This window comes from Xyrauchen texanus, chromosome 11, assembly GCF_025860055.1.
Source record: "Xyrauchen texanus isolate HMW12.3.18 chromosome 11, RBS_HiC_50CHRs, whole genome shotgun sequence".
Taxonomy (NCBI): Eukaryota; Metazoa; Chordata; class Actinopteri; order Cypriniformes; family Catostomidae; genus Xyrauchen; species Xyrauchen texanus.
The window spans coordinates 24,569,363-24,592,549 of record NC_068286.1 but is presented as its reverse complement, the minus strand read 5'-3'; the positions used below and the strand labels follow the sequence as shown (position 1 = coordinate 24,592,549).

The following is a 23,187-nucleotide window of genomic DNA, read 5'->3' as shown; positions in this document are numbered from 1 at the left end:
AGAACGTCTAGGTTACGGATGTAACCTCCGTTCCCTGATGGAGGGAACGAGACGTTGTGTCAGAGATGCGACACTAGGGGTCTCTCTTGAGTGCAGAACATGCCTCTGATCCATTGAAAAAAGGCCAATGAGAAGTTGGCAGTCAGTATTTGCATACCCCGCCCCCGGACATACGGGTATAAAGGCGAGGCAAATACTAGAGTTCATTCAGGATTTTTCTGAGGAGCTGGAAATGGTTCTGACCACTACAGCGGTTCGGCTCAGCGACGTGGCCGGGAAGACACAACGTCTCGTTCCCTCCATCAGGGAACGGAGGTTACATCCGTAACCTAGACGTTCCCCGTCTGTCACTCTCTCCACGTTGTGTCAGAGAAGCGACACTAGGGGTTCAATTTAAATCTGCCATGCGCTGAGCCGTGTACGTGTTCTGCTGACACAGGAGCGGGAAGGTATTTGTTATGTGCCATACGACCAGCTGTGTCAGACTGCACGTACCCTTCCCCAATGCCCCAGAAAAGTCGGAGTCCTTATGGTTACCCTAGGCAGGGGAACAAGGCGACGCTTGCTAACCTGGGAACGGGCCAAGCCTGGCTGGGCCTCTTTTCTCTCTATGTTTCTCGCATAGAGCAATAGACAGCCGGGGCCCTTAAACACACTGAGGGAAGGGGGTCTTACCCAATTCCCATTCTTCCAGGGGGGAAAAGACCCTGCGGAGACCACCCCTGCCCAACTGGGGAGGTACGGTGGTGAATACATCACATGTGTTTTTAGGCGACACATGGAAGTGGCGCGGTGGCAGATCCAGCCTCAGCGAGGGTGGAGTTGCTACACACGGCGACCGGGGGGCAGCCGAAACGTACCCAAGGAAAACGCAGGTCTGCTCGTAAGGGGACCGTATCGCGGAAAATACACACAGGGGGAGTCCGTGTAGGAGTCCCTACTCTGTGGAGCACCTATTCCAGTACAGGGTAGATCTGAGTACCCACAGTGGACTGGGAAAGGCAAGTTCCTCTGCCGAACTGCAGACCCATGAGGGCTAGGGAGAAATCGACCAGGGATTTGCGTTGAGTGGAGTCTCCTGGGAAAAAAAGACGCACTGTTTTACCTCAAGCGAGGGAAAGGGCATATATGCAAGCGATTCACCCGGCCAGCCCATCAGCGTGTTATCGAGTTCTACTGGCTTGGACCAGAGAAAACACGGGATGAAACTGACTCAACCCTGAGATTGTATGGGTGTCGCCCAACCCGCTGCTCTACAAATCTCTGCCAGGGAGGTACCCTTGGCCAGTGCCCACGAGGACGCAACACTCCTTGTCGAGTGAGCTCGGACCCGCAAGGGGGGGGGCACGGCCTGGGTGTGATAAGCCAATGAAATGGCATCTACAACCCAGTGGGAAAGCCTCTGTTTGGAGACAGCATTTCCTTTCCGCTGTCCCCCAAAGCATACAAAGAGCTGCTCAGAGCATCTAAAGCTCTGCATGCGGTCCAGGTAGGTACGCAAAGCACATACCAGACACAGCAACTAAGGGGCTGGGTCTGACTCCTCCCGGGGCAGCGCTTGCAGGTTCACTACCTGGTCTCTGAAGGGCGTGGTAGGAACCTTGGGCACATAGCCCGGTCGCGGTCTTAGGATCACATGAGTGTCTGCTGGACCGAAATCCAGGCAAGTGTCGCTGACAGAGAACGCTTGCAGGTCCCCGACCCTCTTGATGGAGGCGAGTGCGATCAGCAGGGCAGTCTTAAGAGAGAGGGCCCTGAGTCCAACTGATTCTAGCGGCTCGAAGGGAGGTCTCTGGAGGTCCGCGAGGACTACCGAGAGGTCCCAGGAGGGGAACAGGCTTGGCCGGAAGGGATTTAACCTCCGGGCGCCTCTTAGGAACCTGATGATTAAGTCGTGCTTACCAAGGGACTTGCCATCTACTGCGTTGTGGTGAGCCACGATAGCAGCGACATACACCTTTAGGGTGGAAGGGGACAGCCTCCCCTCCAGCCTCTCTTGCAGGAATAAGAGCGCCGACCTAACTCCGCACCTCTGTGGGTCTTCCGCCCTGGAAGAACACCAATCTGCTAACAAGCGGCACTTCTGGGCGTAAAGCTGCCTAGTAGAAGGGGCTCTGGCTTGGTTGATTGTGTCTACGACGGTAGGTGGTAGACCAGCTAGATCTTCCGCGTCCTGTCCAGGGACCAGACGTGGAGTTTCCAAAGGTCTGGATGCGGGTGCCAGAGCGTGCCCTGCCCCTGAGAAAGAAGGTCCTTCCTCAGGGGGATTCGCCAGGGAGGGGCTGTCGCGAGGAGCACAAGGTCCGAGAACCAGGCCCGGTTGGGCCAGTAGGAAGCCACTAATGTGACTTGTTCCTCGTCTTCCCTAACCTTGCACAGCACCTGTGCAAGAAGGCTCACTGGGGGAAATGCATACTTGCGTAGCCCCGTGGGCCAGCTGTGCGCCAGCGCATCTGTCCCGAGGGGAGCCTCTGTTTAGCCGTACCAGAGCGGGCAGTGGGAGGTCTCTCGGGAGGCAAGCAGGTCTACCTGGGCTCTGCCGAACCGTTCCCAAATCAGCTGGACCGACTGGGGGTGGAGCCTCCACTCTCCGCTGGGTAAGCTTTGTTGTGACAGTGCGTCCACTACCACATTGAGCTTGCCAGGAATGTGAGTGGCACGCAGCGACCTGAGTCACTGCTGGCTCCAAAGGAGGAGACAACGGGCAAGTCGTGACATGTGGCAAGAGCGTACCCTACTGCAGTGGTGCTGTCTGACCTGATTAGGACGTGTTTGTCTCGAATTAACGGGAGAAACCGCCACAGGGCAAAGAAGACAGTCAACAACTCTAGGCTATTGATATGCCAGCGCAGCGGGGCCCCTCTCCAACGGCCCGCGGCTGATTGCCCTTTGCACACGGCGCCCCAACCCAATCTGGAGGCGTCAGTAGTGACCAGGACGCGTCGGGACACCTGCTGCAGGGGCACTCCTGCCCGTAGAAAGCAGAGGTCTGTCCAGGGTTTTAGTATTTTTCGGCAGGCAGGGGTGATTGTCACACGGTGCGTGCCATGGAGCCATGCTCGTCTCGGGACTCGAGTCTGAAGCCAGTGCTGAATCGGTCTCATATGCATCAACCCCAATGGCGTGGTCGCGGCAGAGGATGCTATATGCCCCAGGAGCCTCTGGAAGAGTTTTAGAGGGACCTTAGTGCCTGGCCTGAATTTGGCGAGGCATTTCAGCACCGACTGCGCACGCTCGTTGGTGAGACGTGCGGACATTGAGACTGAGTCTAACTCCATGCCGAGAAAGGAGATGCTCTGGACCGGGGTGAGCTTGCTCTTTTCTCGGTTGACCTGAAGCCCCAAGCGGCTGAGGTGCCTGAGCACCTGGTCTCTGTGAGCGCATAGTAACTCTCGGGAGTGGGCTAGTATGAGCCAGTCATCTAGGTAATTGAGTATGCTGATGCCGGCTTCTCGGAGCGGGGCAAGATCTGCCTCTGCGACTTTCGTGAAGACGCGAGGGGACAGAGACATGCCGAAGGGGAGGACTTTGTACTGAAATGCCTGGCCGTCGAACGCGAACCGTAGAAAGGGTTGGTGTCGCGGCAAAATTGAGACGTGGAAATACGCATCCTTCAGGTCTACTGCTGCGAACCAATCTAGGTGCTGGATGCTTGTCAAGATACACTTGTGCGTGAGCATTTTGAATGGGAGTTTGAGCAGTGCTCGATTGAAAACTTGCAGGTCCAAGATTGGTTGTAAGCCGCCGCCTTTCTAGGGTACAATGAAGGGCTGTAGAAACCCTTCTTCATTTCGGTTGGAGGGACAGGCTCTATCGCGTCTTTGAGTAAAAGAGTAGCGATCTCCGCGTGCAGGAATTTGGCATGTTGGCCGTGCACTGCGGTAAAGCGGACGCCCGTGAAGGGGGGCAGGGGCCTGGCAAACTGAATTGCGTAACCGAGTCGGATGGTTCGGGCCAGCCAGCGAGACGGGTTGGGAAGTGAAAGCCACGCATCCAATCTCCGTGCTAGGGGCACCAAAGGGACGGTTATTTTTGACGTACCCGGCAGGGCTTCGCAGCGGTGTGGAGCAGGTAGTACGCCGTCGGGAGGCGCGGATGCGTCCCAAGACTCTGGTGCTGAAAAAGACTCAAAGCACTTACCTTGCTCCGGACATCCGGCCGGGGAACAGTCATGGGGCTGAAGGCTGGCCTGGGGCCGCGTCCAGCATGCCGGGACTGTTGAGATCTGGGGGCAGAGTGCCGTGAGAACGGCCAGATGAACCAGAGACAAAGGAAATAGCTCTTTTATTGAGAATTTGGGTACCGCTGCCCCGGTTAAGGGGAGCGGCAAAAGAAAAGTGAAAGGAAAATTCTCCTCCTGGCCCTCCACCGGGGGACGGAGTGGTCTTACCATCTCTTACCATCCACGTCTCAGGAGCGCCTGGGAGCCTTCCGGATACTCGAGGGGGTCCGTGAGACGGGGGGGGGCGTCTGCTTCCTGCGGAGCACTCGACGCGTGGGCTGAGAGCTGGGCCCAGGTTGAGGTGGAGCAGCTTGTCGTTTCCTTGCACGAGCAGCTTGTCGTTTTCCGTCTGCTCGCCCTCGGCGAGCAGACGGGGCAGGGCCCGGGGCGGCAGGTTTGCGGCGGGGCAGGATATGTGATATCACCTCCGTCAGTTTCTTCACCACGGAGAACTGCTGGGTGAAGTCCTCGACGGTGTCGCCAAAGAGACCGAACTGGGAGACTGGGGCGTCGAGGGTGGCCATCGCCTGCCCGAGTGACTGCGCTGTGACCTTCGTGGCTCTGAGGGCGAGGTCGGTCGCTGAGCGCAGTTCCTGCAGCACGTTGGGATCAGGGCTACCCACGTGCAGTTCTTTGAGCGCCTTGGCCTGGTGTACTTGCAGGAGGGCCATGGCGTGCAGGGCGGAAGCGGCAGTTCCGGCGGTGCTGTAGGCCTTCGCTGTCAGCGAGAATGTTGTCCTACAGGCCTTGGAAGGGAGTACAGGGCGACCGCGCCAGGTGGTAGGGTTTCCGGGGCATAGATAGTGCGCAACAGCCCTATCCACCGGGGGGATCATTGTGTACCTGTGGGCCGCTCCGCCGTCAAGGGTAGCGAGAGCGGATGAGCGTGTGGCTTTGTGATGTCGTGTGGTGAACGGTGCCCTCCACAGCGACGTCAGCTCATCGTGCACTTACGGGAAAAACGGGACCGGGGGGGCGTGGCTGTGAGCGGCGTCGGGACCCCAGGAACCAGTCATCCAACCGCGATGGCTGTGGACGGGGGATTCCTGTCCAAGCCCACACTGGCGGCGGCCCGGGAAAGCATGTCAGACATCTGTGTGTCAGCCTCGGCTTGGGCGTGCTGGCCCGAAGGCGGCAGCCCAAGGGAGTCATCCGCATCAGACACCGCGCTCTCCGATGCAGCAGCGAGCTCATCCACCTCTAGCTCTACAGGATAGGCAAGCTGGCTGTGAGGCGAGCTGCTGTTGCCTCGAGCACGGACGGGAGTCAACGAGCGTGCCGGGGGACGGGTGGTCCGAGAGGGGGGGTACCCGACGGAGCCGCACCCGCTGCCATCCCCGAATCGCTTCCAGCGCCACTCGCACCGTCCTCAATCCCATGGGAAAAAGGAGCAATGCAAGGGGTGGCTGGAGTGGCTTGCTTACGGTTGTAAGCGAGCCGCGACTGCAACGTTGTCATGGTCATGTTCTCACAGTGAGAACATGAACCATCCACAAACGCAGCCTCGGTGTGATCGCTGCCCAGACGCACGAGACAACGCCTGTGGCCGTCTGAAGCAGAGAGCACTCTACCACATCCAGGAACTACACAGGGGCGGAAAGGCATCTTTACAAAGACGCGTCCTGAAAAGTAGGTTCAACGGCGCTGTGTATTTGCTCTTTTAGAGAAAATTACTCTTTTAAAGAAAATCACTCTTTTAAAGAAAATCACTCTTTTTTCTCTGAGTTTTTTATACTGCGCTGTCGAAGCGCCCAGGGGCAATATGTACTGCCGTGCAAGGAGAAGAATCGCCGCTGTAATGCGCCCTCAATCCAACAGCATGCAGTAGCGTCAGAGGAATACAGGAACGGGTGTGTTTCACTGCGAACAGCATGCACAACCATCGGCTCTGAAGAAAATTTCTGAATGAACTCTAGTATTTGCCTCGCCTTTATACCCGTATGTCCAGGGGCGGGGTATGCAAATACTGACTGCCAACTTCTCATTGGCCTTTTTTCAATGGATCAGAGGCATATTCGGCACTAAAGAGAGACCCCTAGTGTCGCTTCTCCGACACAACGTGGAGAGAGCGACAGACGGGGAACAACAGTTTAAAGATTATCTTGCTGTAAAAGTTAGATAAAGTCAAAATGTTTAAAGCTAGCAACCTGAATGATAACAGATACAGTGTAATAGCACAAACAATTCATGGTAGCTTTATTGCCCCCTTGATTACTGAGGTTTGTTAATGCCAAAGAAACGGAGTAAGTACTGTATGCACCTGCACGACCGGACCACACACTTGCAGTGCATTAACCATACATTTATATCTGCATTTACGCACTTGTATAAAGATTGTTTCTGACTTTAGACTGAATTGATAGCTGGGAGGCAACGCCATAGCATACCGTATGTGTGCATGTGTGTGAGTGTCTGAGCACATGTACCGTCTAACCTGATTCTGCCGTGTGGTCTCTCAGACTGAATGGACATGTAGCTGGTGGCGCTCAGCCGCGAAACACTGCTGGCACAGGAAATGGCTGATACATCGCTCATGTCGCTGTCTGACCTTACAGACATGTTATCACAACTCCTCCTCTGGTCCTTATACATCTAAGCAATAAAACACAAGATATTTTTAGACCTGTCCTTAAAAATAAGCTTTCCAGAGTAACAATGGAATTGTGTACAGTATTAAATCGAAATATAAGTAGCACTTAAAGTGAACTGCCATGCAGTTATAGGACACTTGAGTAGCTTAAGACTCACATCTCTCTTGTTCTTGAGCTCTGCCTCTGGGTCATGACCAGAGCAGGCAGAAGAGCCCGGCCGATAGTTCTGCACTTTCATCTGCAACTGACGAGCCCGTTCTTCCATTGCTAGTGCTAAAAAGAAGCAGAACGAAAAATAAAAAAGGGGGGCAGAGTGATGTCATTTGATTTGTGGTAGCACAAAAAAAACACCTTTTAGGTGAAGTGTGTGATTTCTGTGGCACTAGTTTCACCAAATGTAATTTTTTGGACTGTTTTCAAACAGGTTGCCCAAACACTTCCCAGTCTTCCATTGGTAATCCAACCAGATAACCCCGCCCCAAACTTATGCAAACTTGAGCCAGTATTGCAATGCTGGGCAGGTTGAGATTCAAACAAAGAGAGCAATGTTTTGATAGCTCCACAGAGTCAACATTGTTACACTTCTGGAGGTAATAAATCTACAAATGGCTTACTAATAGTTGTCTCTTTATATTAAGATAAGACAGGGGGTTTCAAAGTGTTAAACACTAAGCCAACCTCTCACAAAATTTACAAGACTGCCATCACAGACTGATCGCTCGCCCCTGCCCGGCCACCCTTTTGAAAAACTCTCCAAACTTTTTTCACCTATACTTGTGATAAAATCACATCGCATAAGCTAGTCTCCATCTCTGTGTTAATCAAACACAAACATATGAAGACCTGTCGATCCGATATCATGTTGAACGTCGTGATTTTGTTCCACATTTTTAGATTTTCTGTGTACAGCTATTTTTTCCACTATGATGACAGAAGACGTGAGTTGCAAAAGATGTTCTTAGTTGACCGTTATGTAATTTTATTTGCTTACGTCTCATCAGCGATCATCAGAATATCATTCTTATTCAATTAGAATGTAACATGTATTATTCTTCATTTCTTGTAATCGTAACCGGCCAAATGACGAGTTGATTCCTCAAACTCCGGTTTGCTTCTTCCTCGATATATCACGTCTATTTGGATATATCTAAGAATATTTGAATGTATGGACAAAGGCAGATCTATATGGCTTTATAATATATTTGTGAATTCACATGTCCGGTTTTGAGCATACACCCTCTCTGGGAGATTTCATAGAGCAACATATAGTAAATATGCATGTGAGCAGGGAGATTCATGCTCACGCCAACTGGTACAGATGCGCTCTCGCATGATATGCATGTGTTCATGACAATTAAAAGAATTATAACACCATAGCGCTACTGTCTATTAACCCTCTGGGGTCTGAGGGTATTTTGGGCCCTGGAGAAGTTTTGACATGCCTTGACATTTGTGCATTTTTCAGTTGCTTAAAAACACATTAATGGCTAAAGTCTGATAACACTGTATTCAGGAGTCACGTGATGAGCTCGTGGTAGAGAGTCGCAACCAAGAGAGCTCTCTAGAAATTGCCTAATATCTGTTGATATAAACACTGAAACATTGCCCAAATAGTCGTAAATAGTCCGCCGAATACTTGTGTGGAACGTGGAATTATGGAGCGTCGACCAAAACCTAGGAAAGATGAGCATAAAACCGCCGAAACAACAGAGAAAGTCTCCGCAAAAGGCCGCTGAGGGGATCGCCTCGGAGGGGGAAAATTCAGCGGGGATGCTCGCCGCCGCGCTGAAAGAGTTTCGAGAGATCATTGGGAGTTTTAAGCAGGAGCTGATCTCTCAAATGTCGGACCTTCGTAACTCCATTCAGGGATCAATTGATACCCTGACCCTGTCCGTATCATCTATGCAATGCCGGATCACTACGGCCGAGCAAAGAATCAGTGATGTGGAAGATGCAGTTTCGGGAAATGAGCGGTCCCTCAGTCTCCTCAAAAAAGACAACGAGTTTCTTAGAAATAAACTGGAATATATAGAAAACTACAACAGATGGAATAACATCCGCTTGATTGGATTGAGTGAAGGAGTTGAAGGTCGGGATATGGTCGAATTTTTTTAAGACATGGCTGCCGAACGTTTTAGGAGAAGAGAACTTCGGCGCTCCAATGAACATCGAGCGTGCACACCGCATTCCGGCAGTGCGAATCCCGGGAAAGGCTCCGCGGCCCGTCCTGATTCGGCTTCTGAGATTCCAGGACCGCGAAAGTATCCTCCGTATTGCCCGAGATAAAGCCCCAATTTCCGTTAATGGGAAGAGAGTCAGATTTTTTCTGGCAGGAGCTGCCAGGAGCTGCCACTGGCAGGTCACGTGACCTGTCAGTGGATGGCTGGTAGCTGCCAGTCTGAGCCTGGCATGTCACGTGACCTGTCAGTGGCTGGCTAGTTGTCTGGCAGTCTGCCTTTGGCAAGTTTCAGAAACCATTGATTTTTGACAGTGTTTGTGTTTTGTGTTCCTCCCTTTCTAGCTCATTTATTATGCATCTGTTGATATGATTATGTTCTTTAGTATGATTGATGTTTTGGGGACTGTTATACCAATTAAACCAGTCAAATGGCCGTGATCAGACTGGCAGTTTACAGACGCTTGCTGGACGCTCATTCAGTCAGTCGCGGCTGATCAGCGAGTATAACGCGTTGCCTGACACTCTCGCTGCAAGGAAATAAATTGTTTTCTTATTACGAACATAATATGCATTTATTTATTTGTATGATTGATGTTTTAGAGAATTTTATCCCAATTAAAGCAATCAAATGGCCCTGATCATGACTGGTTGCTTACTGTTACTGTTGCCTGCCTCTCATTCTAAGGATATAAACCTAATTTGCGGATACTGCCATTAGTTGTGACGTTGTGTTTAATCCTTGTGAAAAAGTTGTGTAATAATGTAGATGCAGAGTAGCCTATAAAAACGTGAATTAATCCCATTAACATGACTATTTGTCGTTGCTTTGACCATTTTCTGACACCAGGACAAAATACAGCGATGCTTTAAAATAATTCGATAAAAGAAAGCTTTTTAATAATTCAATAAAAGAATGCCAACTTTAACGGTAAAATCACTTAGCACAGTATCACTATTTTCAAATTTACAAAGACTATTTACAAATAAAACCCAAGAAACAAAAACTATTTACAAATAAAAACAAAGAAACAAAATCTATTTACAAATAAAAAAGAAGAATCAATATAGGCCACTGCTTGTCGCACTAAAACTATTATTCCACACACACACAGTGTGCAGCTGCAAAGGCCATTTCCGCTTGGAATCTGTGGAACCCCTCTGTCTTTCTTAGAATCAGAATGGTTATCTATAATCAAGGAAAAAACACAGTCATTAAAATCTTATCACACATTAGAATCTGTGCTTTAAATGTACAATTGGTAACTGCATAATTCACACACTATATTTCAAATATCTATCATTAGCTCTTGAATTATTATTGTTTCTTCACAAAACGTGATTTACCTCAGGTGTCATGACTTCCATAGCATACGAAGGGCTACATAAATCTGTTTTTTCCAATGCCAAAACACTGTACACCTTGTCAATGATTCCCTCAGTCTATGACAAACAACAATGTGGATATTTCACTTATCAGTGTTTAAAAAAAATCAGCATCTAAGAATAATTTCATTACATTCCAATAGTTTCAGATTATAATGAATGTCAAGATATTGATTATCTGTAACAGTATGAATCTATAAAAATCAGTAATTGTGGTAAGATGTCACCTCATGTTGCAAGAACCAAGTTAATGTAAAACATTATTTTTATTCCAAATAAATATTATTTTACCTGTTCTTGATCAAAAACGGAGATCCATAGGTTAATTGGTTTTTCAGTTTGGGTGCATAACTGGGATGTTTATGTAAAAACATTCTGTGTGATCTAACAGCACCAGATGTGAGGTCATGATGAAGTTTCTACAAAAAAAAAAAAGTATTTTACAGCACAATATAAATGATCAATGTGCTACATATGTTGATCCTAAATGTAATTATTACATGTTTCATACAAACATGTTTATGTGCTATTTTATTTAAAATTTCCAGAACAATTACCCCAATTTCTTCATCCTCCACAACTGTATCAACCAAAAGTCCCTGTTTCAAAGCTGTGAGGGTGCTGTAAAATAGACATACGCATTAAAAGCAGTTCAGTGAGCTTTTGTTTTATATTATGGTTCTGTTGCTTATCTTTGAAAATAATATGGTTGTTGATCACATCCACAGCTGAAGGGCGTGTCTTTGTGAATTGTTGTAGGGTCTATGCCAGCACAATCAGTGTGTAACCATTTGTTGCACAGATCACACTGAACCCACTTCATCCGTTTGATGTGTGGATGCAGGGTTCTAAAAACATATACATTATTGTAAAGTCAAAGCAGCAATATTCATTTACACTAAAACTTGCAATTTGTGTGGTATACTACTTACTTATTTCCTGTGTTTTGATAAACATATGCTTTTATGTCCTGGGCCATGCAGGTGTTGGTCTCTATTTCACCTTCCTCTCTTTCTCCAATTGCAGTCGGAAAGTCCTGTCCAGTATTACATATGAGTTTTAATATTGTTTTTTTTTTCTGTCCAATTCTATTGAAATTCTTAATTCCTGTTTGTCTTACTTCAGTCATCACATCTTTCAACATGCTTGTGGCATGGTAAACACGCAGGTGTACTATCTGACAAGTTTGCAGCACTTCAGAAGACATTTTCAGGTTTTTGGCTTCCATTTCAGCTGCCTTTAAAACCAAAAAACAATGAAGCGGTTAACAGGCCAAAATAGCACATTTTAAAAACATTTTAATAGTGAAGTGAGAAATAAACCTTACAGTGCAAACAAATACCCCACAGTTCACACCATCTCGCTGCATCCACTGTTCTGGATTGCAAACAGTCCAGCCATCCAGTGACCCATGTTTTTGGAAAGCCTCTCTTTACAGATTTTAGATTAAAACAGAGCTCTCATGTCATGCATCTTTCACATCTTCTATATATTAGTAATATAATGTTAACGTTTTTATGCTACACTACAGATGTGTCAGGGTAGAGACCAGGAGATCGGAGGTAAGTGATTCAAATATAGTTTTATTCAAGTATAGAAGGTGAAAGGTAAGTATCAGGTGACTTTTCAGGTGCTGGTTTAGTGAAGATAGTTCGTTGCACGGAGAACAACTGGAAATCCAAATGACTTGGATCGTAGAACATTCACTCTGTATCAGTTCGTTAACTCCTCTTTTCTAGGAGCAATCGGGCCGGTTTGATCAGATCTCAGACAAGGGTTCAGGAATCGGATAAGTGATCTGGAGATGGCAGAACAACAGTGCATAGGGTTAATATGAATCAGGTAAGAAAACGGAATACTCAGGTTTTCAGGATCGACGGAGATATCAGGACTCAGGGAGAAATGGTCTGTTCCTGTTGGAGGCTTGACAAAGACTGGATACAAGGTGAGTGTTTTTATGAGTTGGCTGATGAGGTGATAAGTGATGACCAGGTGTTTGTGATTTAGAATTCTGGGGAGAGTGATCTTTGAGTGGTGGACTGCAATGAACTTGACTGATCTCTGACAAGATGAGAAATTAATTACCTCAGAATCTCCATGTCATTTCTTTCAATAGAATTGTAGATCTCCATTGAATCATAAATACGCACTTGTTTTCCAGAGACATCGAAAACCTGTGAATAAATCATATAAAAAAAAAGTTACAGTCAGCATATCAATTAAATGTTACAGCACAACCGAGTTTCTTGTAAACATAACCCAGAGTATAAAGTGGTTTCCCCGTTCGGGTGTATTACCACCAACGATTCTTGGAAGCAGGATTTTTTGAGCATTCTACAGTGGAAATACACACACACACACACACACACATATATATATATATATATATATATATATATATGTGAAAACCCTCAATTGTTATACAACTCAAGTATATATACCTCAAGATCTTGCACATGTGACCTTGAAATGGCTTTGTTTTGTGTCCACTCTCTGTACCACAAAATGTACACATCTGTGTATAAGGCAACAACCTGCGCATGAAGTGAACTGAAATTATACAAGAACATTGAACATTGAACAAACATAAGAACATTGTAAGCACACTTACATTATCATTTAACCAAGGCATGTTCTTGTTTGGGTCTTCCTCTAAAAGAGAAGAGGGGCAAGCACATCTTAAGTCTGCAATATACAGTGTTGCATATGCTGAAAATCTGTGAATTATTTGTCTCTCTCTCCTCCAGGAAATGTAAAGTTGTTTCAGCTTGTCCTGTAGTTCAAAAACAGAACCCATTCATTGCATGTAAATGAAGCAGAAAATACTACAGGTGTAGTTTTTGTTACTGTAAAAATATTCCTTGGAAGTTTAACATACAAAAAGCCAGTCTGTACCTTATTTTGTTCACTTATAGGAAACAATGACACAGTGAAACTCTCCATATCTTCCTCAACTTTGTCTGGTTCAGCTCGCGGGTCAGTTAATGACTTTGCAGATGTTCTTTGGTACATCTCTGCAATGATATGACATTGTATTGAGATACAATGAAAAGTGTATGTTAATAAAATGTATAGTACTACATGAACTTTTATTTCATGAACTATATTACCTTTGTCTGTTTCTTCATCCACACCTATTAATAGGTGTCCATGTAGCCCTAGGTGCACATCTTTTTGGGAATTTTTTGAATGTCCTGCAAGAAGTTATTATTGATCCTCTGGTTGTGCAGATGAAAACACAGCCGCAAGGCGAACATGTAATGAATGTCCTTCAGTTGGCAGAGGAAATACCTGCTGGTTGACAGCTCTTTGTTGATTTGCTCTGCTGAAGACGAATTAACAATACAGGCAAGATCTGGAAAAAGTTTTATGCTCCTCAGTCTCTCTTCAGGCCTTTTTTGGTTTTTCTCATGAAAAAGGTCATAGAGGGAGTACCGTTCACGAGTTCCAGTCAGAGGGTGAGGGCAGGTGAATCTGTCACTTGTTTGGTCTTCGTGTATATTTGGCCCCATGGAGCTTCGAAGGGTATTCACCCATTCTTTCTGCACTGTAAGTTTTTTTTTTCCAATGCAGCAGAAATGTTTTCTGATGTTGGAGCACATAGCCTGCCATCATGTGGCTGAAAAAACTTTTGATGAGTCCTATTATTCACATGTCTGGCAACACATCCAGCTATATCTGAGATGAAGACCGTGGGTGGACATTTAAAACTCAGGAGACCATCTCCATGGTCTCGGGCAGATTCCTGCCACCACAGGGGTGACTGATAGTAAACCACACCATGGGTGCACCCAAGATGCAGTACCCCTCCTGTGGGGAAAAAATAGGGAAAATTCAGAACAATTGCTAATTTCATGTAATGCGTTTTCACAATGAGTTATATAGTTTGGCAGTCAAATGTACAATATAAATATGTTTTTTTCATTAACTGGCAGTCAATAATGTATATGATTCATTATCAATCAGGGCAAAATGGTTATGATAGATGAAGGTAACATTAGTGCTTTTGTCTTCTGTGGGACTTGTTAGTATGATAGTTTTCTTTTCTTTTATTAAACTGCTGCATTTATATACTTTTTTCTTCCTGCTTCCCTTCCCTTATGTTCTTAATGTCCAGATATATAAAAAAAATGTATTGTCCATTCTGTACCATGCTTGTAATTGTCTACATTTGTATCTTACCTCCTGCTTTGTGAAGCTTCACAAACATTTTTGGATATATATCCTTATACAACAGAAGTTCCTCAAGCCTATTAATGAGGTCAGACTGTGATCCACTTGCTGAAATGCCTAGAGCATTGCATGCCATTGTAAGATCTTCTCTTCGAGGCTAATAGTGATGGGGGAAAACATGCAGATGCAGAAAACATGCAAAAATAATAATAATTTGGGCAAATGACAAATTGAGTCCAAAGTGTCATCTCTACTGAAAGTAATACATTAAACCTATAAATAACATATTTTATAGTTTTTTAATAGAATAAGCATCAGCAAACAGCAAATTGTATTACCCCTTTGAGCTCTAATACTTGCAAAATTCAGTCCTCATCAAATTCCTCATCTGTCCTCTTTGTCCACAATCTGTCTTTCTGGGAGAGGCCTTTCAAAATCTCAGTCTTGGGTATGACATCAGATATTCTTGAGTATTGACCAATCCATGGTGTAAAGGCAGAGTATGTCAGGGAGCTAGAAAATGGGTTTTGAGATGACCCTGAGGGAGGGAGGAAGGGAGGGAGTGAGTGGATGAGTTAGTGACTAAGTGAGGAAGTAGGGAGAGAAGGAATGAAGGACGTATGGGAGGGAGGGAAGGAATTGTAAATCAAATTTAAAGCAAGTAGGCATAATAATGTTTAAGAAGTACAGTATATTAAACAGCTTACCATCACAAAGTCCTGTTGCAATTATCTCTTTCTCAAGGTTTTCCCATCTAGATGAAACATTCACCTGTGTGTCCTGTGAAGTGGTGTTTGTCAGGTCTGGTCATCTCATGAGATGCACTATACAGAAAGAGTAAGTATTTTATGAGCAGACAGTGGAAACTTTTGTTGCCAACATTTGAGTATAAAGCATTTTTTTCATGAATGGGTACACTGAATTCCTACCTGGTAAGTCAAAGGCCACTTTCCAGTTGACGTCAGCAATCAAAATAGGAGGATGATGGCCACAGCGATAACAAAAGTAATTGTAGGTGTAGCTCCTCAAAGCAGAGAAGTGGTAAAAAGCTTTCCTTATTGTGTTGTGAGGAATGTACACTTTGCTGTGTTCCCCCAATGTACGCAAAAAACGTCCAACAGCAATGTGGTTCTGTTGCAGGTATAGACAAATTTACATTGTAGGTAGGCCAATGTTCAGGTAAATATTAAATCATGTTGCCTAAAATTCACTGATTTTCTTTTTTTTTTTGACTTACTGAAAGACCTGTTGTCAAAAGTGAGCACAGAGGGATTGTGAGGAACACTTTGTTATTGAAATTGTGAAATCCAGAATCATATTCTTGGAATCTGACTGGGGTTCCACAAACAGGGCATTCCTTAATGTACACTGCAACACCTGAACAAAATATACATAAATAAAATATATATAATTATATACAACAACAATATGTTTCCACTACAACTCATTAAGTGTTACACATACCTCTGTGCACAGAAAACAAAGCATAAATGGTTGCATGCTTTGTCTTCAGGATTGCTTCACTGAGGTCAGGGCAGTAAGGGCATTGTGTCTCTTTAGGCACAAAGCTTTCAGGTATCGTCATTTCCGTTAATATGAGGTCTTGTGGAAGATTTTCTGGAATTCTCTTGCACCTCAAAAAGTACTCTGTAATTTTAATCACTGCTGATGCTGTCTCATTTGATGGTTTTGATTCATCATCCCTCTCTTGATCTTTCTCCTCAAGGTCCTCTATTTCTTCAGGACTTGCATTTGAATGTTCTCTCAGTAATGATGGATGCTCCTGGAATATCCACCACATGCATACGTGTCTGTGGACACAACTCAGTCTGTGTTTACTGCCCCTACATTGACAGTGCCATCTACCAGACATTGTGTCAAATGTCACAATTGTTCGCCCAAGCTGACACCAGTTGTCTTTGAGGATAGTAAATACTGAAAAGTAAATGTAAGTCTGTGACAGGCCATATTCCCCCCAAAAAATAGGTAAGACACAATCAACCTCCTCTTCACTGGCCTTCAAATGCAAGTCCTTACATTCCTGGGCTCTTGACTTTGAAATTAGTCCTTTGTCTAACATTTGCTCCAAAGATGCAGAGTTTAGTGTTTGTGGAGGAATGTAGCGTTGTGCGGAGATAGTTCTTCGAAGGTAGTGGCATTCAGTTCCAGGGTGTCCACTCTGGGCTGCTATCTTTGCCATGTCTCTGCAAATATCTGACTCACAGTATATTTGTCCTAGGAGTAGAGATTTCTTGACATGGACTGGCACTCTTGGCCCATGTAGTTCCTTTGGTGTGACGTATAGTGCATTTTTTTTATCTATGCAAAGCATAGGTTGCTCCAAGCCATGTTGCATTTTCTCATGCCTCTTCAGATTGGATGTGTTGGAAAAGTCAGCTCCGCATTTATGACATTTGAAACGACTCTTTGGGGATTCTGTCTGCAAAACTCCATGGGTTTCTTGTTGCATTTGTGTATTAGCTTGCTCCTCTGAAAGTCTGTCCTCGGAAACATAATCTTTTTGCTCATGGGTGGGTTGTTGGGTCACTATGAAATAAAGAACAAAAAAAAGATGTAGCATTCCAAAATGGATTGCTAAAACAAGCAACTGAACTGATGTTACAGAGAAATTGTCAAACCTGACGATTTTTGTGTCACTTCATAACCTATGAATCCAGAGAAAAAAATTGTTATTAGTACCAGTTCTATGAAATTATGATTGATTAATATTATTGTATAATAAAAACAGCTACATATACAAAATTATAAAGTAAACTGTGCTACGTGAAAGTAAAAAATAACACAAACCATGTTTTTTTAGATGAGCCTTGAAATCCCCTGCTCTTGCTACAGTACTTCTGCACTTTGGGCAATGCCAGTGACTCCGACCTAGCACCCCATCAGTGCAGTAGTAGGGTATAATCAACTTCACTATAATAATGTACATAAAAACACACAGTAAGAAACGTCTAACAAGAAGATCCACTGATAAATTAATAGAGTAAATTACCAGTTTTTGCTTCTTTGTAAAATATTGCATATCTAAAATGCCGCTGTAACAGATGTGCCTGTGTCAGTGTGACTGCAGTCCTGCAATAAGGACAGTTAGTGTCTTCACTGAGACTATATAGTTCATCCTCTGAGGCAAACACAAATTGCCTCTCTGAAAAAGAAAGATAGATTTGAAATTTAGAATTTTGTATACAGCTACGTGATATAAAAAAAAAACTGTATTTGATCAATTTAAAGTGTAAATAAAGTGCTTACTATAGCACAGACCATCTCTTTTAAAACATAATGTCCAGGGGTGTCATGAAAAGTAAATGTCTTTATGATAATGTTGCAATACATCTGTGTGACAAACCCAAAATGCACCCTTTACCTTATATGTTTACCTTTTATTTTAGATTGGTGTTTGCGTTCATTCAGAAACGAAACGAGAATGAGAATGTTAAGGTCACAACAAATAATAAATTTTTAACTGCCACCATCATTTAGTTACATTATAATGTAATGTTTTGTCTTAAGGTTAATATGTAAACATTACATTGTGCAGATGTTTTAAAGCACCTAACCCGACCCCTGAAACGCAGAGGTTAGGTCATAGGGCAAAAGAATGGGTTGCAGTCAGGAGAAAAATTATGTAAATGTAAATGTACTTTACTTTACTTGCCTGCCATGATTGTGGATTATCATGTGTAAATTCAGAGACCTACTGAACAAAAGTAAATAAGGATACAAAAAATACATTCCATATACTTATAACAATCTGAAACAAGCGACATCATTAATATGAATACATAATCTTAAATCATCATAATTGTTATCATTTATAATTAAGGTTTCCGGTAAAGTTCTGGAAGTCTGCGATACATTATTTTTGAAGTGGCAACATACAAGGCTACAATTAAGACGAAACTTAGCCTACCTCCCACTTCGTAAGATCCCATTTTTATTGCCCTGGGTAGTTTATTCGAAACTGTCAAATTCTGATATAGTTTACAATTGTTTACGTAGCATACGTCAATTATAGGCTAAATTCTTTTAATCCCGTTTACTGAAGTGGCAACATGCCATACACCTCACAATTCTTTCTTTCGTCATAAGATACCACCGTTTAGTGGGGTCGGGTGGGTAGGCGATTCAAACAGTCAGATCCCGGCACACACGTGACGTTACAAACAAGTTTATCTAAATATTTAGTTAAATTCATTATTAAAATATATATATGTATGTAGTTCACAATATAGTTATTGAATATAATTATATAATTAGTGAAAGTGTTTAACCATTAGGGAACAATAGAGAAAGATTCACTCACTGTTAGGCCTACTCTGTGAATAGATGGATACATCGTCCAGCAAGCGTCTGTAAGCTGCCAGTCTGATCACGGCCATTTGACTGGTTATATTGGTATTACAGTCCCCAAAACATCAATTATACAAAAGAATAGATGCATGACATTATATTCATAATAAGAAAACAATTTATTTCCTTGCAGTGAGAGTGTCAGGCAACGCGTTATACTCGCTGATCAGCCGCGACTGACTGGATGAGCGTCCAGCAAGCGTCTGTAAGCTGCCAGTCTGATCACGGCCATTTGACTGGTTATATTGGGATAACAGTCCCCAAAACATCAATCATACTAAAGAACATAATCATATCAACAGATGCATAATAAATGAGCTAGAAAGGGAGGAACACAAAACACAAAAACTGTCAAAAATCAATGGTTTCTGAAACTTGCCAAAGGCAGACTGCCAGACAACTAGCCAGCCACTGACAGGTCACGTGACATGCCAGGCTCAGACTGATGATCAGAGGGATGATCCCAGAATGTCAATTGCCATCTCGTATATCCCGCTCGTATTCGTATTCTTACGGAGAATGGTGGAACACGGTTCTGTCACACACCTGATGAAGTCCTCAAGTTTCTGTCGGAACGTGACTGAGCTGTAGTTGAAGCGGCGGAGTCTGCGGTGCTTCGGGATGGTTATTCTTATACTCGTCCCAGTTGTTAGATCTGGGTGGGTGAGTGATTTGTTAAACGGATACTTGGGGTTCTTTACCTGATAATCTTTGGTCGCCCACGATTTATTTGTTTATTTTCCTTTGTATGTATGTGTATGCATATATATATATATATATATATATATATATATATATATATATATATATATATATATATATATATATATATATATATATATAATAAATATTCATTTATTATTATTATTATTTTATTTTATTTATTTATTTAATTTTTCTCTCTGGTTTAAGTATCAGTGAGGGATTTCATTTGATTATGGACCGAGGCCAGATATGGAAATTTTTTAGGGCGACTACACATGAGTGCATTTCTAATTGAGTTCAATAAGTTTGGGCCATTATTGTTATAAACGAATGTTGTTTATATCAGTGTGTTTTATGTATAAGAGAGCTCGGGGTTAGCCCTCCACTCTTGATTGGGAAGGAAGTGCGAGCTAATCGTTTCTCAACGTTTTTTTTTTTTCCTCAGCTGCTAATAGTTCTGGTTCAGCAGCTTTAGTAGGATTTCTGTGTTATATGTGGGTTCTTTGTTTTTGTTTGTTTTTTTGCTTTTGTGTGTATGTGTTTTTCCCGGAGAGATGCATGTCAACATTTCAATTCCAGGGTGATAGTGGATCTATCAGGATAATGTTAATTTTTTATGAGGGTATTTTATGTGATATGGATACCATAGAGTATACATGACAAAACCTTTGAAATTTGTGACATTTAATACTAAGGGTCTAATAGTCCAGTTAAAAGAAAAAGTGTCTATATGTACCTTAAGAAGTTGGGGGCTGAAATATTTTTCCTGCAGGAAACCCATTTAACAGACTCTGAGCATAAAAAATTAAAAAGAGAGTGGGTAGGTCAAGTCTTTGCATCCTCGTTTAATTCTAAGTCAAGGGGAACGGCTATACTGGTAAATAAAAATGTCCCATTCACAGTTACAAAATCGGTACTTGACCCTTCAGGGCGATATGTAATGATACAAGGACATATGTATTCTGAACAGTGGACGATGTTAAATATATATGCTCCAAATATTGATGATCACTTGTTTATACAAAATGTTTTCCTTCAAATCGCTCAATCATCAGGCTCACTCTTGGTAGGTGGTGATTTTAACTTTTGTCTCGACAATGTACTTGATAGATCTTCAACCAGAACATCTAAATCTACCACTGCTTTTATGAAAGATTTAAACCTAACAGATGTCTGGAGGCATGAACATCCACATGTTAGAGATTACTCTTTTTATTCACATCCTAATGATACACACACTCGTATAGATTATTTTTTGTTATCCACCCAACTTTTATACTGTGTGATGGATGTTGAATATCTTCCTCGTTTGTTGAGTGACCATTCTCCCCTTGTAATGTCATTGTCCATCCCAGAGAAAACAGGACAAACTTACAGGTGGAGGCTAAATCCCATTCTTCTTAAACAATCGGAATTCCAAAAGTTTATTAGAGAACAAATCGATATTTTTACTGCTACGAATAAATCTTCCTGTTCCAATAGTTTTATATTATGGGACACTTTAAAGGCGTATCTTAGGGGCCATTGTATTGCATATACTAAGGGATTAATAAAATCAAAAAAATCCAAACTGAATGAGCTAGAATCTGAAATCTGAGCACTTGAAAAAATATACCATACAGATCAGAATAAGGATGTTTATAGGGAATTACATAATAAAAAAATGGAGTATAATAAAATGAACACCTACCAGGCAGAGAGGGCTATTATTAGCTCTAAACAGCGTTATTATGAGCTTGGCGAGAAAGCACACAAAGTTTTGGCCTGGCAGTTAAAACGAGATGAACAGAAACGAACGATAAACGCTATAAATACAGGTAATGCGGAAACATACATTCCTCTAGAGATTAATGATGCATTTAAGCAATATTACACAGAGTTATATACTTCTCAGGCAAGTACAGATAGTTCACAAATGGATTCTTTCTTATCCTCAATCCAATTACCATGTGTTTCAGAGGATGACAGGATCGATTTGGATCAGCCTTTTTCTGCCTCTGAATTGATTGAAACCATTCTTTTAATGCCTAATAATAAATCTCCGGGTGAGGACGGCTTCCCATCAGAGTTTTATAAAGTATTTAAAGATTTGCTTGTGCCTTACTTGATGGAAGTACTTGACCAGTCTAGGATGGACAAATGTTTTCCAGATTCTTTCTCCAATGCAATAATTTCGGTAATTTACAAAAAAGTAAAGATCCGCTGAAATGTGCGTCCTATAGGCCAATTTCACTCCTTAATGTGGATTATAAATTAGTTACTAAAATGATAGCCAAGAGATTAGAAACTCGTCTTCCTCTGCTGATTAACCCAGACCAAACTGGTTTTTGTAATTGAGAGAATATCATCAAATAATTTGAGGAGATTTTTTAATGTCATTCATACTGCTAAAGAAAATCGCATACCGGAGTAGCTGTTTCTCTTGATGCCGAAAAGGCTTTTGATCGCGTCGAGTGGTCATATCTTTTTGAAGTGCTGAAAAAATTTGGATTTGGAGCTGCATTTATTGATCTAATTTATTCACTTTATAAATCTCCTAAAGCAAAAATAGTTACTAACGGAATTACTTCTGCTACATTTCCCTTGTATAGAGGATGTAGACAAGGATGCCCCCTAAGCCCAGCTCTCTTTGCACTGGCTATCGAACCTTTAGCCGAGACTATTAGATGCAACCCTGATATAAAAGGTTTTGGAATCGGCCCTGAAATGCATAAAATATCATTGTTTGCCGATGATATTCTTGTATTTCTTACTGATCCTATAAGCTCTTTGTCTAATCTACAGAGGGTGTTACAATTATATAGCACTTTCTCTGGATACAAAGTTAATATTGACAAAAGTGTCATTTTGCCATTATCAGGGTTCGACTATACTGCACTGGACAGCTTTTCCTTTAAGTTCTCTCCAACTGGAATTAATTATTTGGGTATTCAGGTAGATGGTAACTTAAAGAATCTCTATAAACTTAATTTGGCTAGTCTTTTAGAGAAAGTGGGTAGAGATTTAACCAATTGGATGGATCTACCACTCACATTACTGGGTAGAATAAATGCAGTTAAAATGAATATTTTGCCCAAATTTTTATACATGTTTCAATCTCTTCCAATATCAATCCCTAATTGCTTTTTCACTTCTCTTAATAGGTTAATAAGATCATTTATTTGGCACCGTAAAACCCCTAGGGTCAGCCTTGATAAACTGACTTTGGATTATAGGCAAGGAGGACTGAGACTTCCCAATTTTAAGATGTATTATTGGGCAGCCCAATCCAGGTTCTTAGCTCAGATGTTTGCTAATACTCCCTTTCCCTCTTGGCTGAATATGGAGAAATATGAGTTAAAAGAAGAATGCCCTGTCAATATTTTATATACATGGGATGATAAACAGATCAAAACAAGAACTAATAATCCCATGATTATTCACTCAGTTCAGACTTGGTATAAACTGTGGTCTCTGCTGGGACATAGTAACTTTCTTTCCCCTAAAACACCTTTATGGGGTAACAGATTACTACCAATGTGTTATCAAAACAAAAATTTTAAGATATGGGCAGACAAAGGAATTAA

The 23,187-nt window shown here is 43.0% G+C and overlaps 2 protein-coding genes across 4 annotated transcripts in view; both read right to left on the bottom strand.

Moving 5' to 3' along the window:
* Nucleotides 1-23,187, bottom strand: part of LOC127651227 (regulating synaptic membrane exocytosis protein 1-like) — a 225,545-nt gene that overhangs the window by 5,764 nt on the left and 196,594 nt on the right. The window contains exons 22-23 of the mRNA XM_052136967.1: nt 6,971-7,086; nt 6,657-6,814 (exon numbers count right to left, since the gene is read on the bottom strand). Coding sequence (XP_051992927.1) covers nt 6,657-6,814; nt 6,971-7,086 — 274 coding nt within the window. The remainder of the gene's footprint in view (nt 1-6,656; nt 6,815-6,970; nt 7,087-23,187) is intronic.
* On the bottom strand, nt 9,914-17,714 carry LOC127651230 (uncharacterized). Of its 3 annotated transcripts, none has more exons than XM_052136971.1 (21): nt 17,357-17,714; nt 17,188-17,214; nt 16,013-17,095; nt 15,786-15,925; nt 15,478-15,679; nt 15,256-15,372; nt 14,887-15,086; nt 14,558-14,705; nt 13,486-14,185; nt 13,271-13,389; nt 12,987-13,148; nt 12,817-12,909; nt 12,461-12,549; nt 11,703-12,173; nt 11,496-11,612; nt 11,308-11,411; nt 11,096-11,223; nt 10,933-10,996; nt 10,667-10,794; nt 10,337-10,432; nt 9,914-10,178 (listed from the first exon to the last, which is right to left on the bottom strand). In XM_052136971.1, the coding sequence occupies exons 1-6, from the start codon at nt 17,586-17,588 to the stop codon at nt 15,356-15,358; spliced, it is 1,701 nt and encodes a 566-aa protein (XP_051992931.1). In that variant the 5' UTR covers nt 17,589-17,714; the 3' UTR covers nt 9,914-10,178; nt 10,337-10,432; nt 10,667-10,794; nt 10,933-10,996; nt 11,096-11,223; nt 11,308-11,411; nt 11,496-11,612; nt 11,703-12,173; nt 12,461-12,549; nt 12,817-12,909; nt 12,987-13,148; nt 13,271-13,389; nt 13,486-14,185; nt 14,558-14,705; nt 14,887-15,086; nt 15,256-15,355. The 3 variants fall into 3 exon arrangements, with proteins under 3 accessions (XP_051992931.1, XP_051992932.1, XP_051992930.1); XM_052136972.1 differs by having other exon boundaries at nt 10,933-11,223; nt 13,486-13,569; nt 13,667-14,185; XM_052136970.1 differs by having other exon boundaries at nt 10,933-11,223.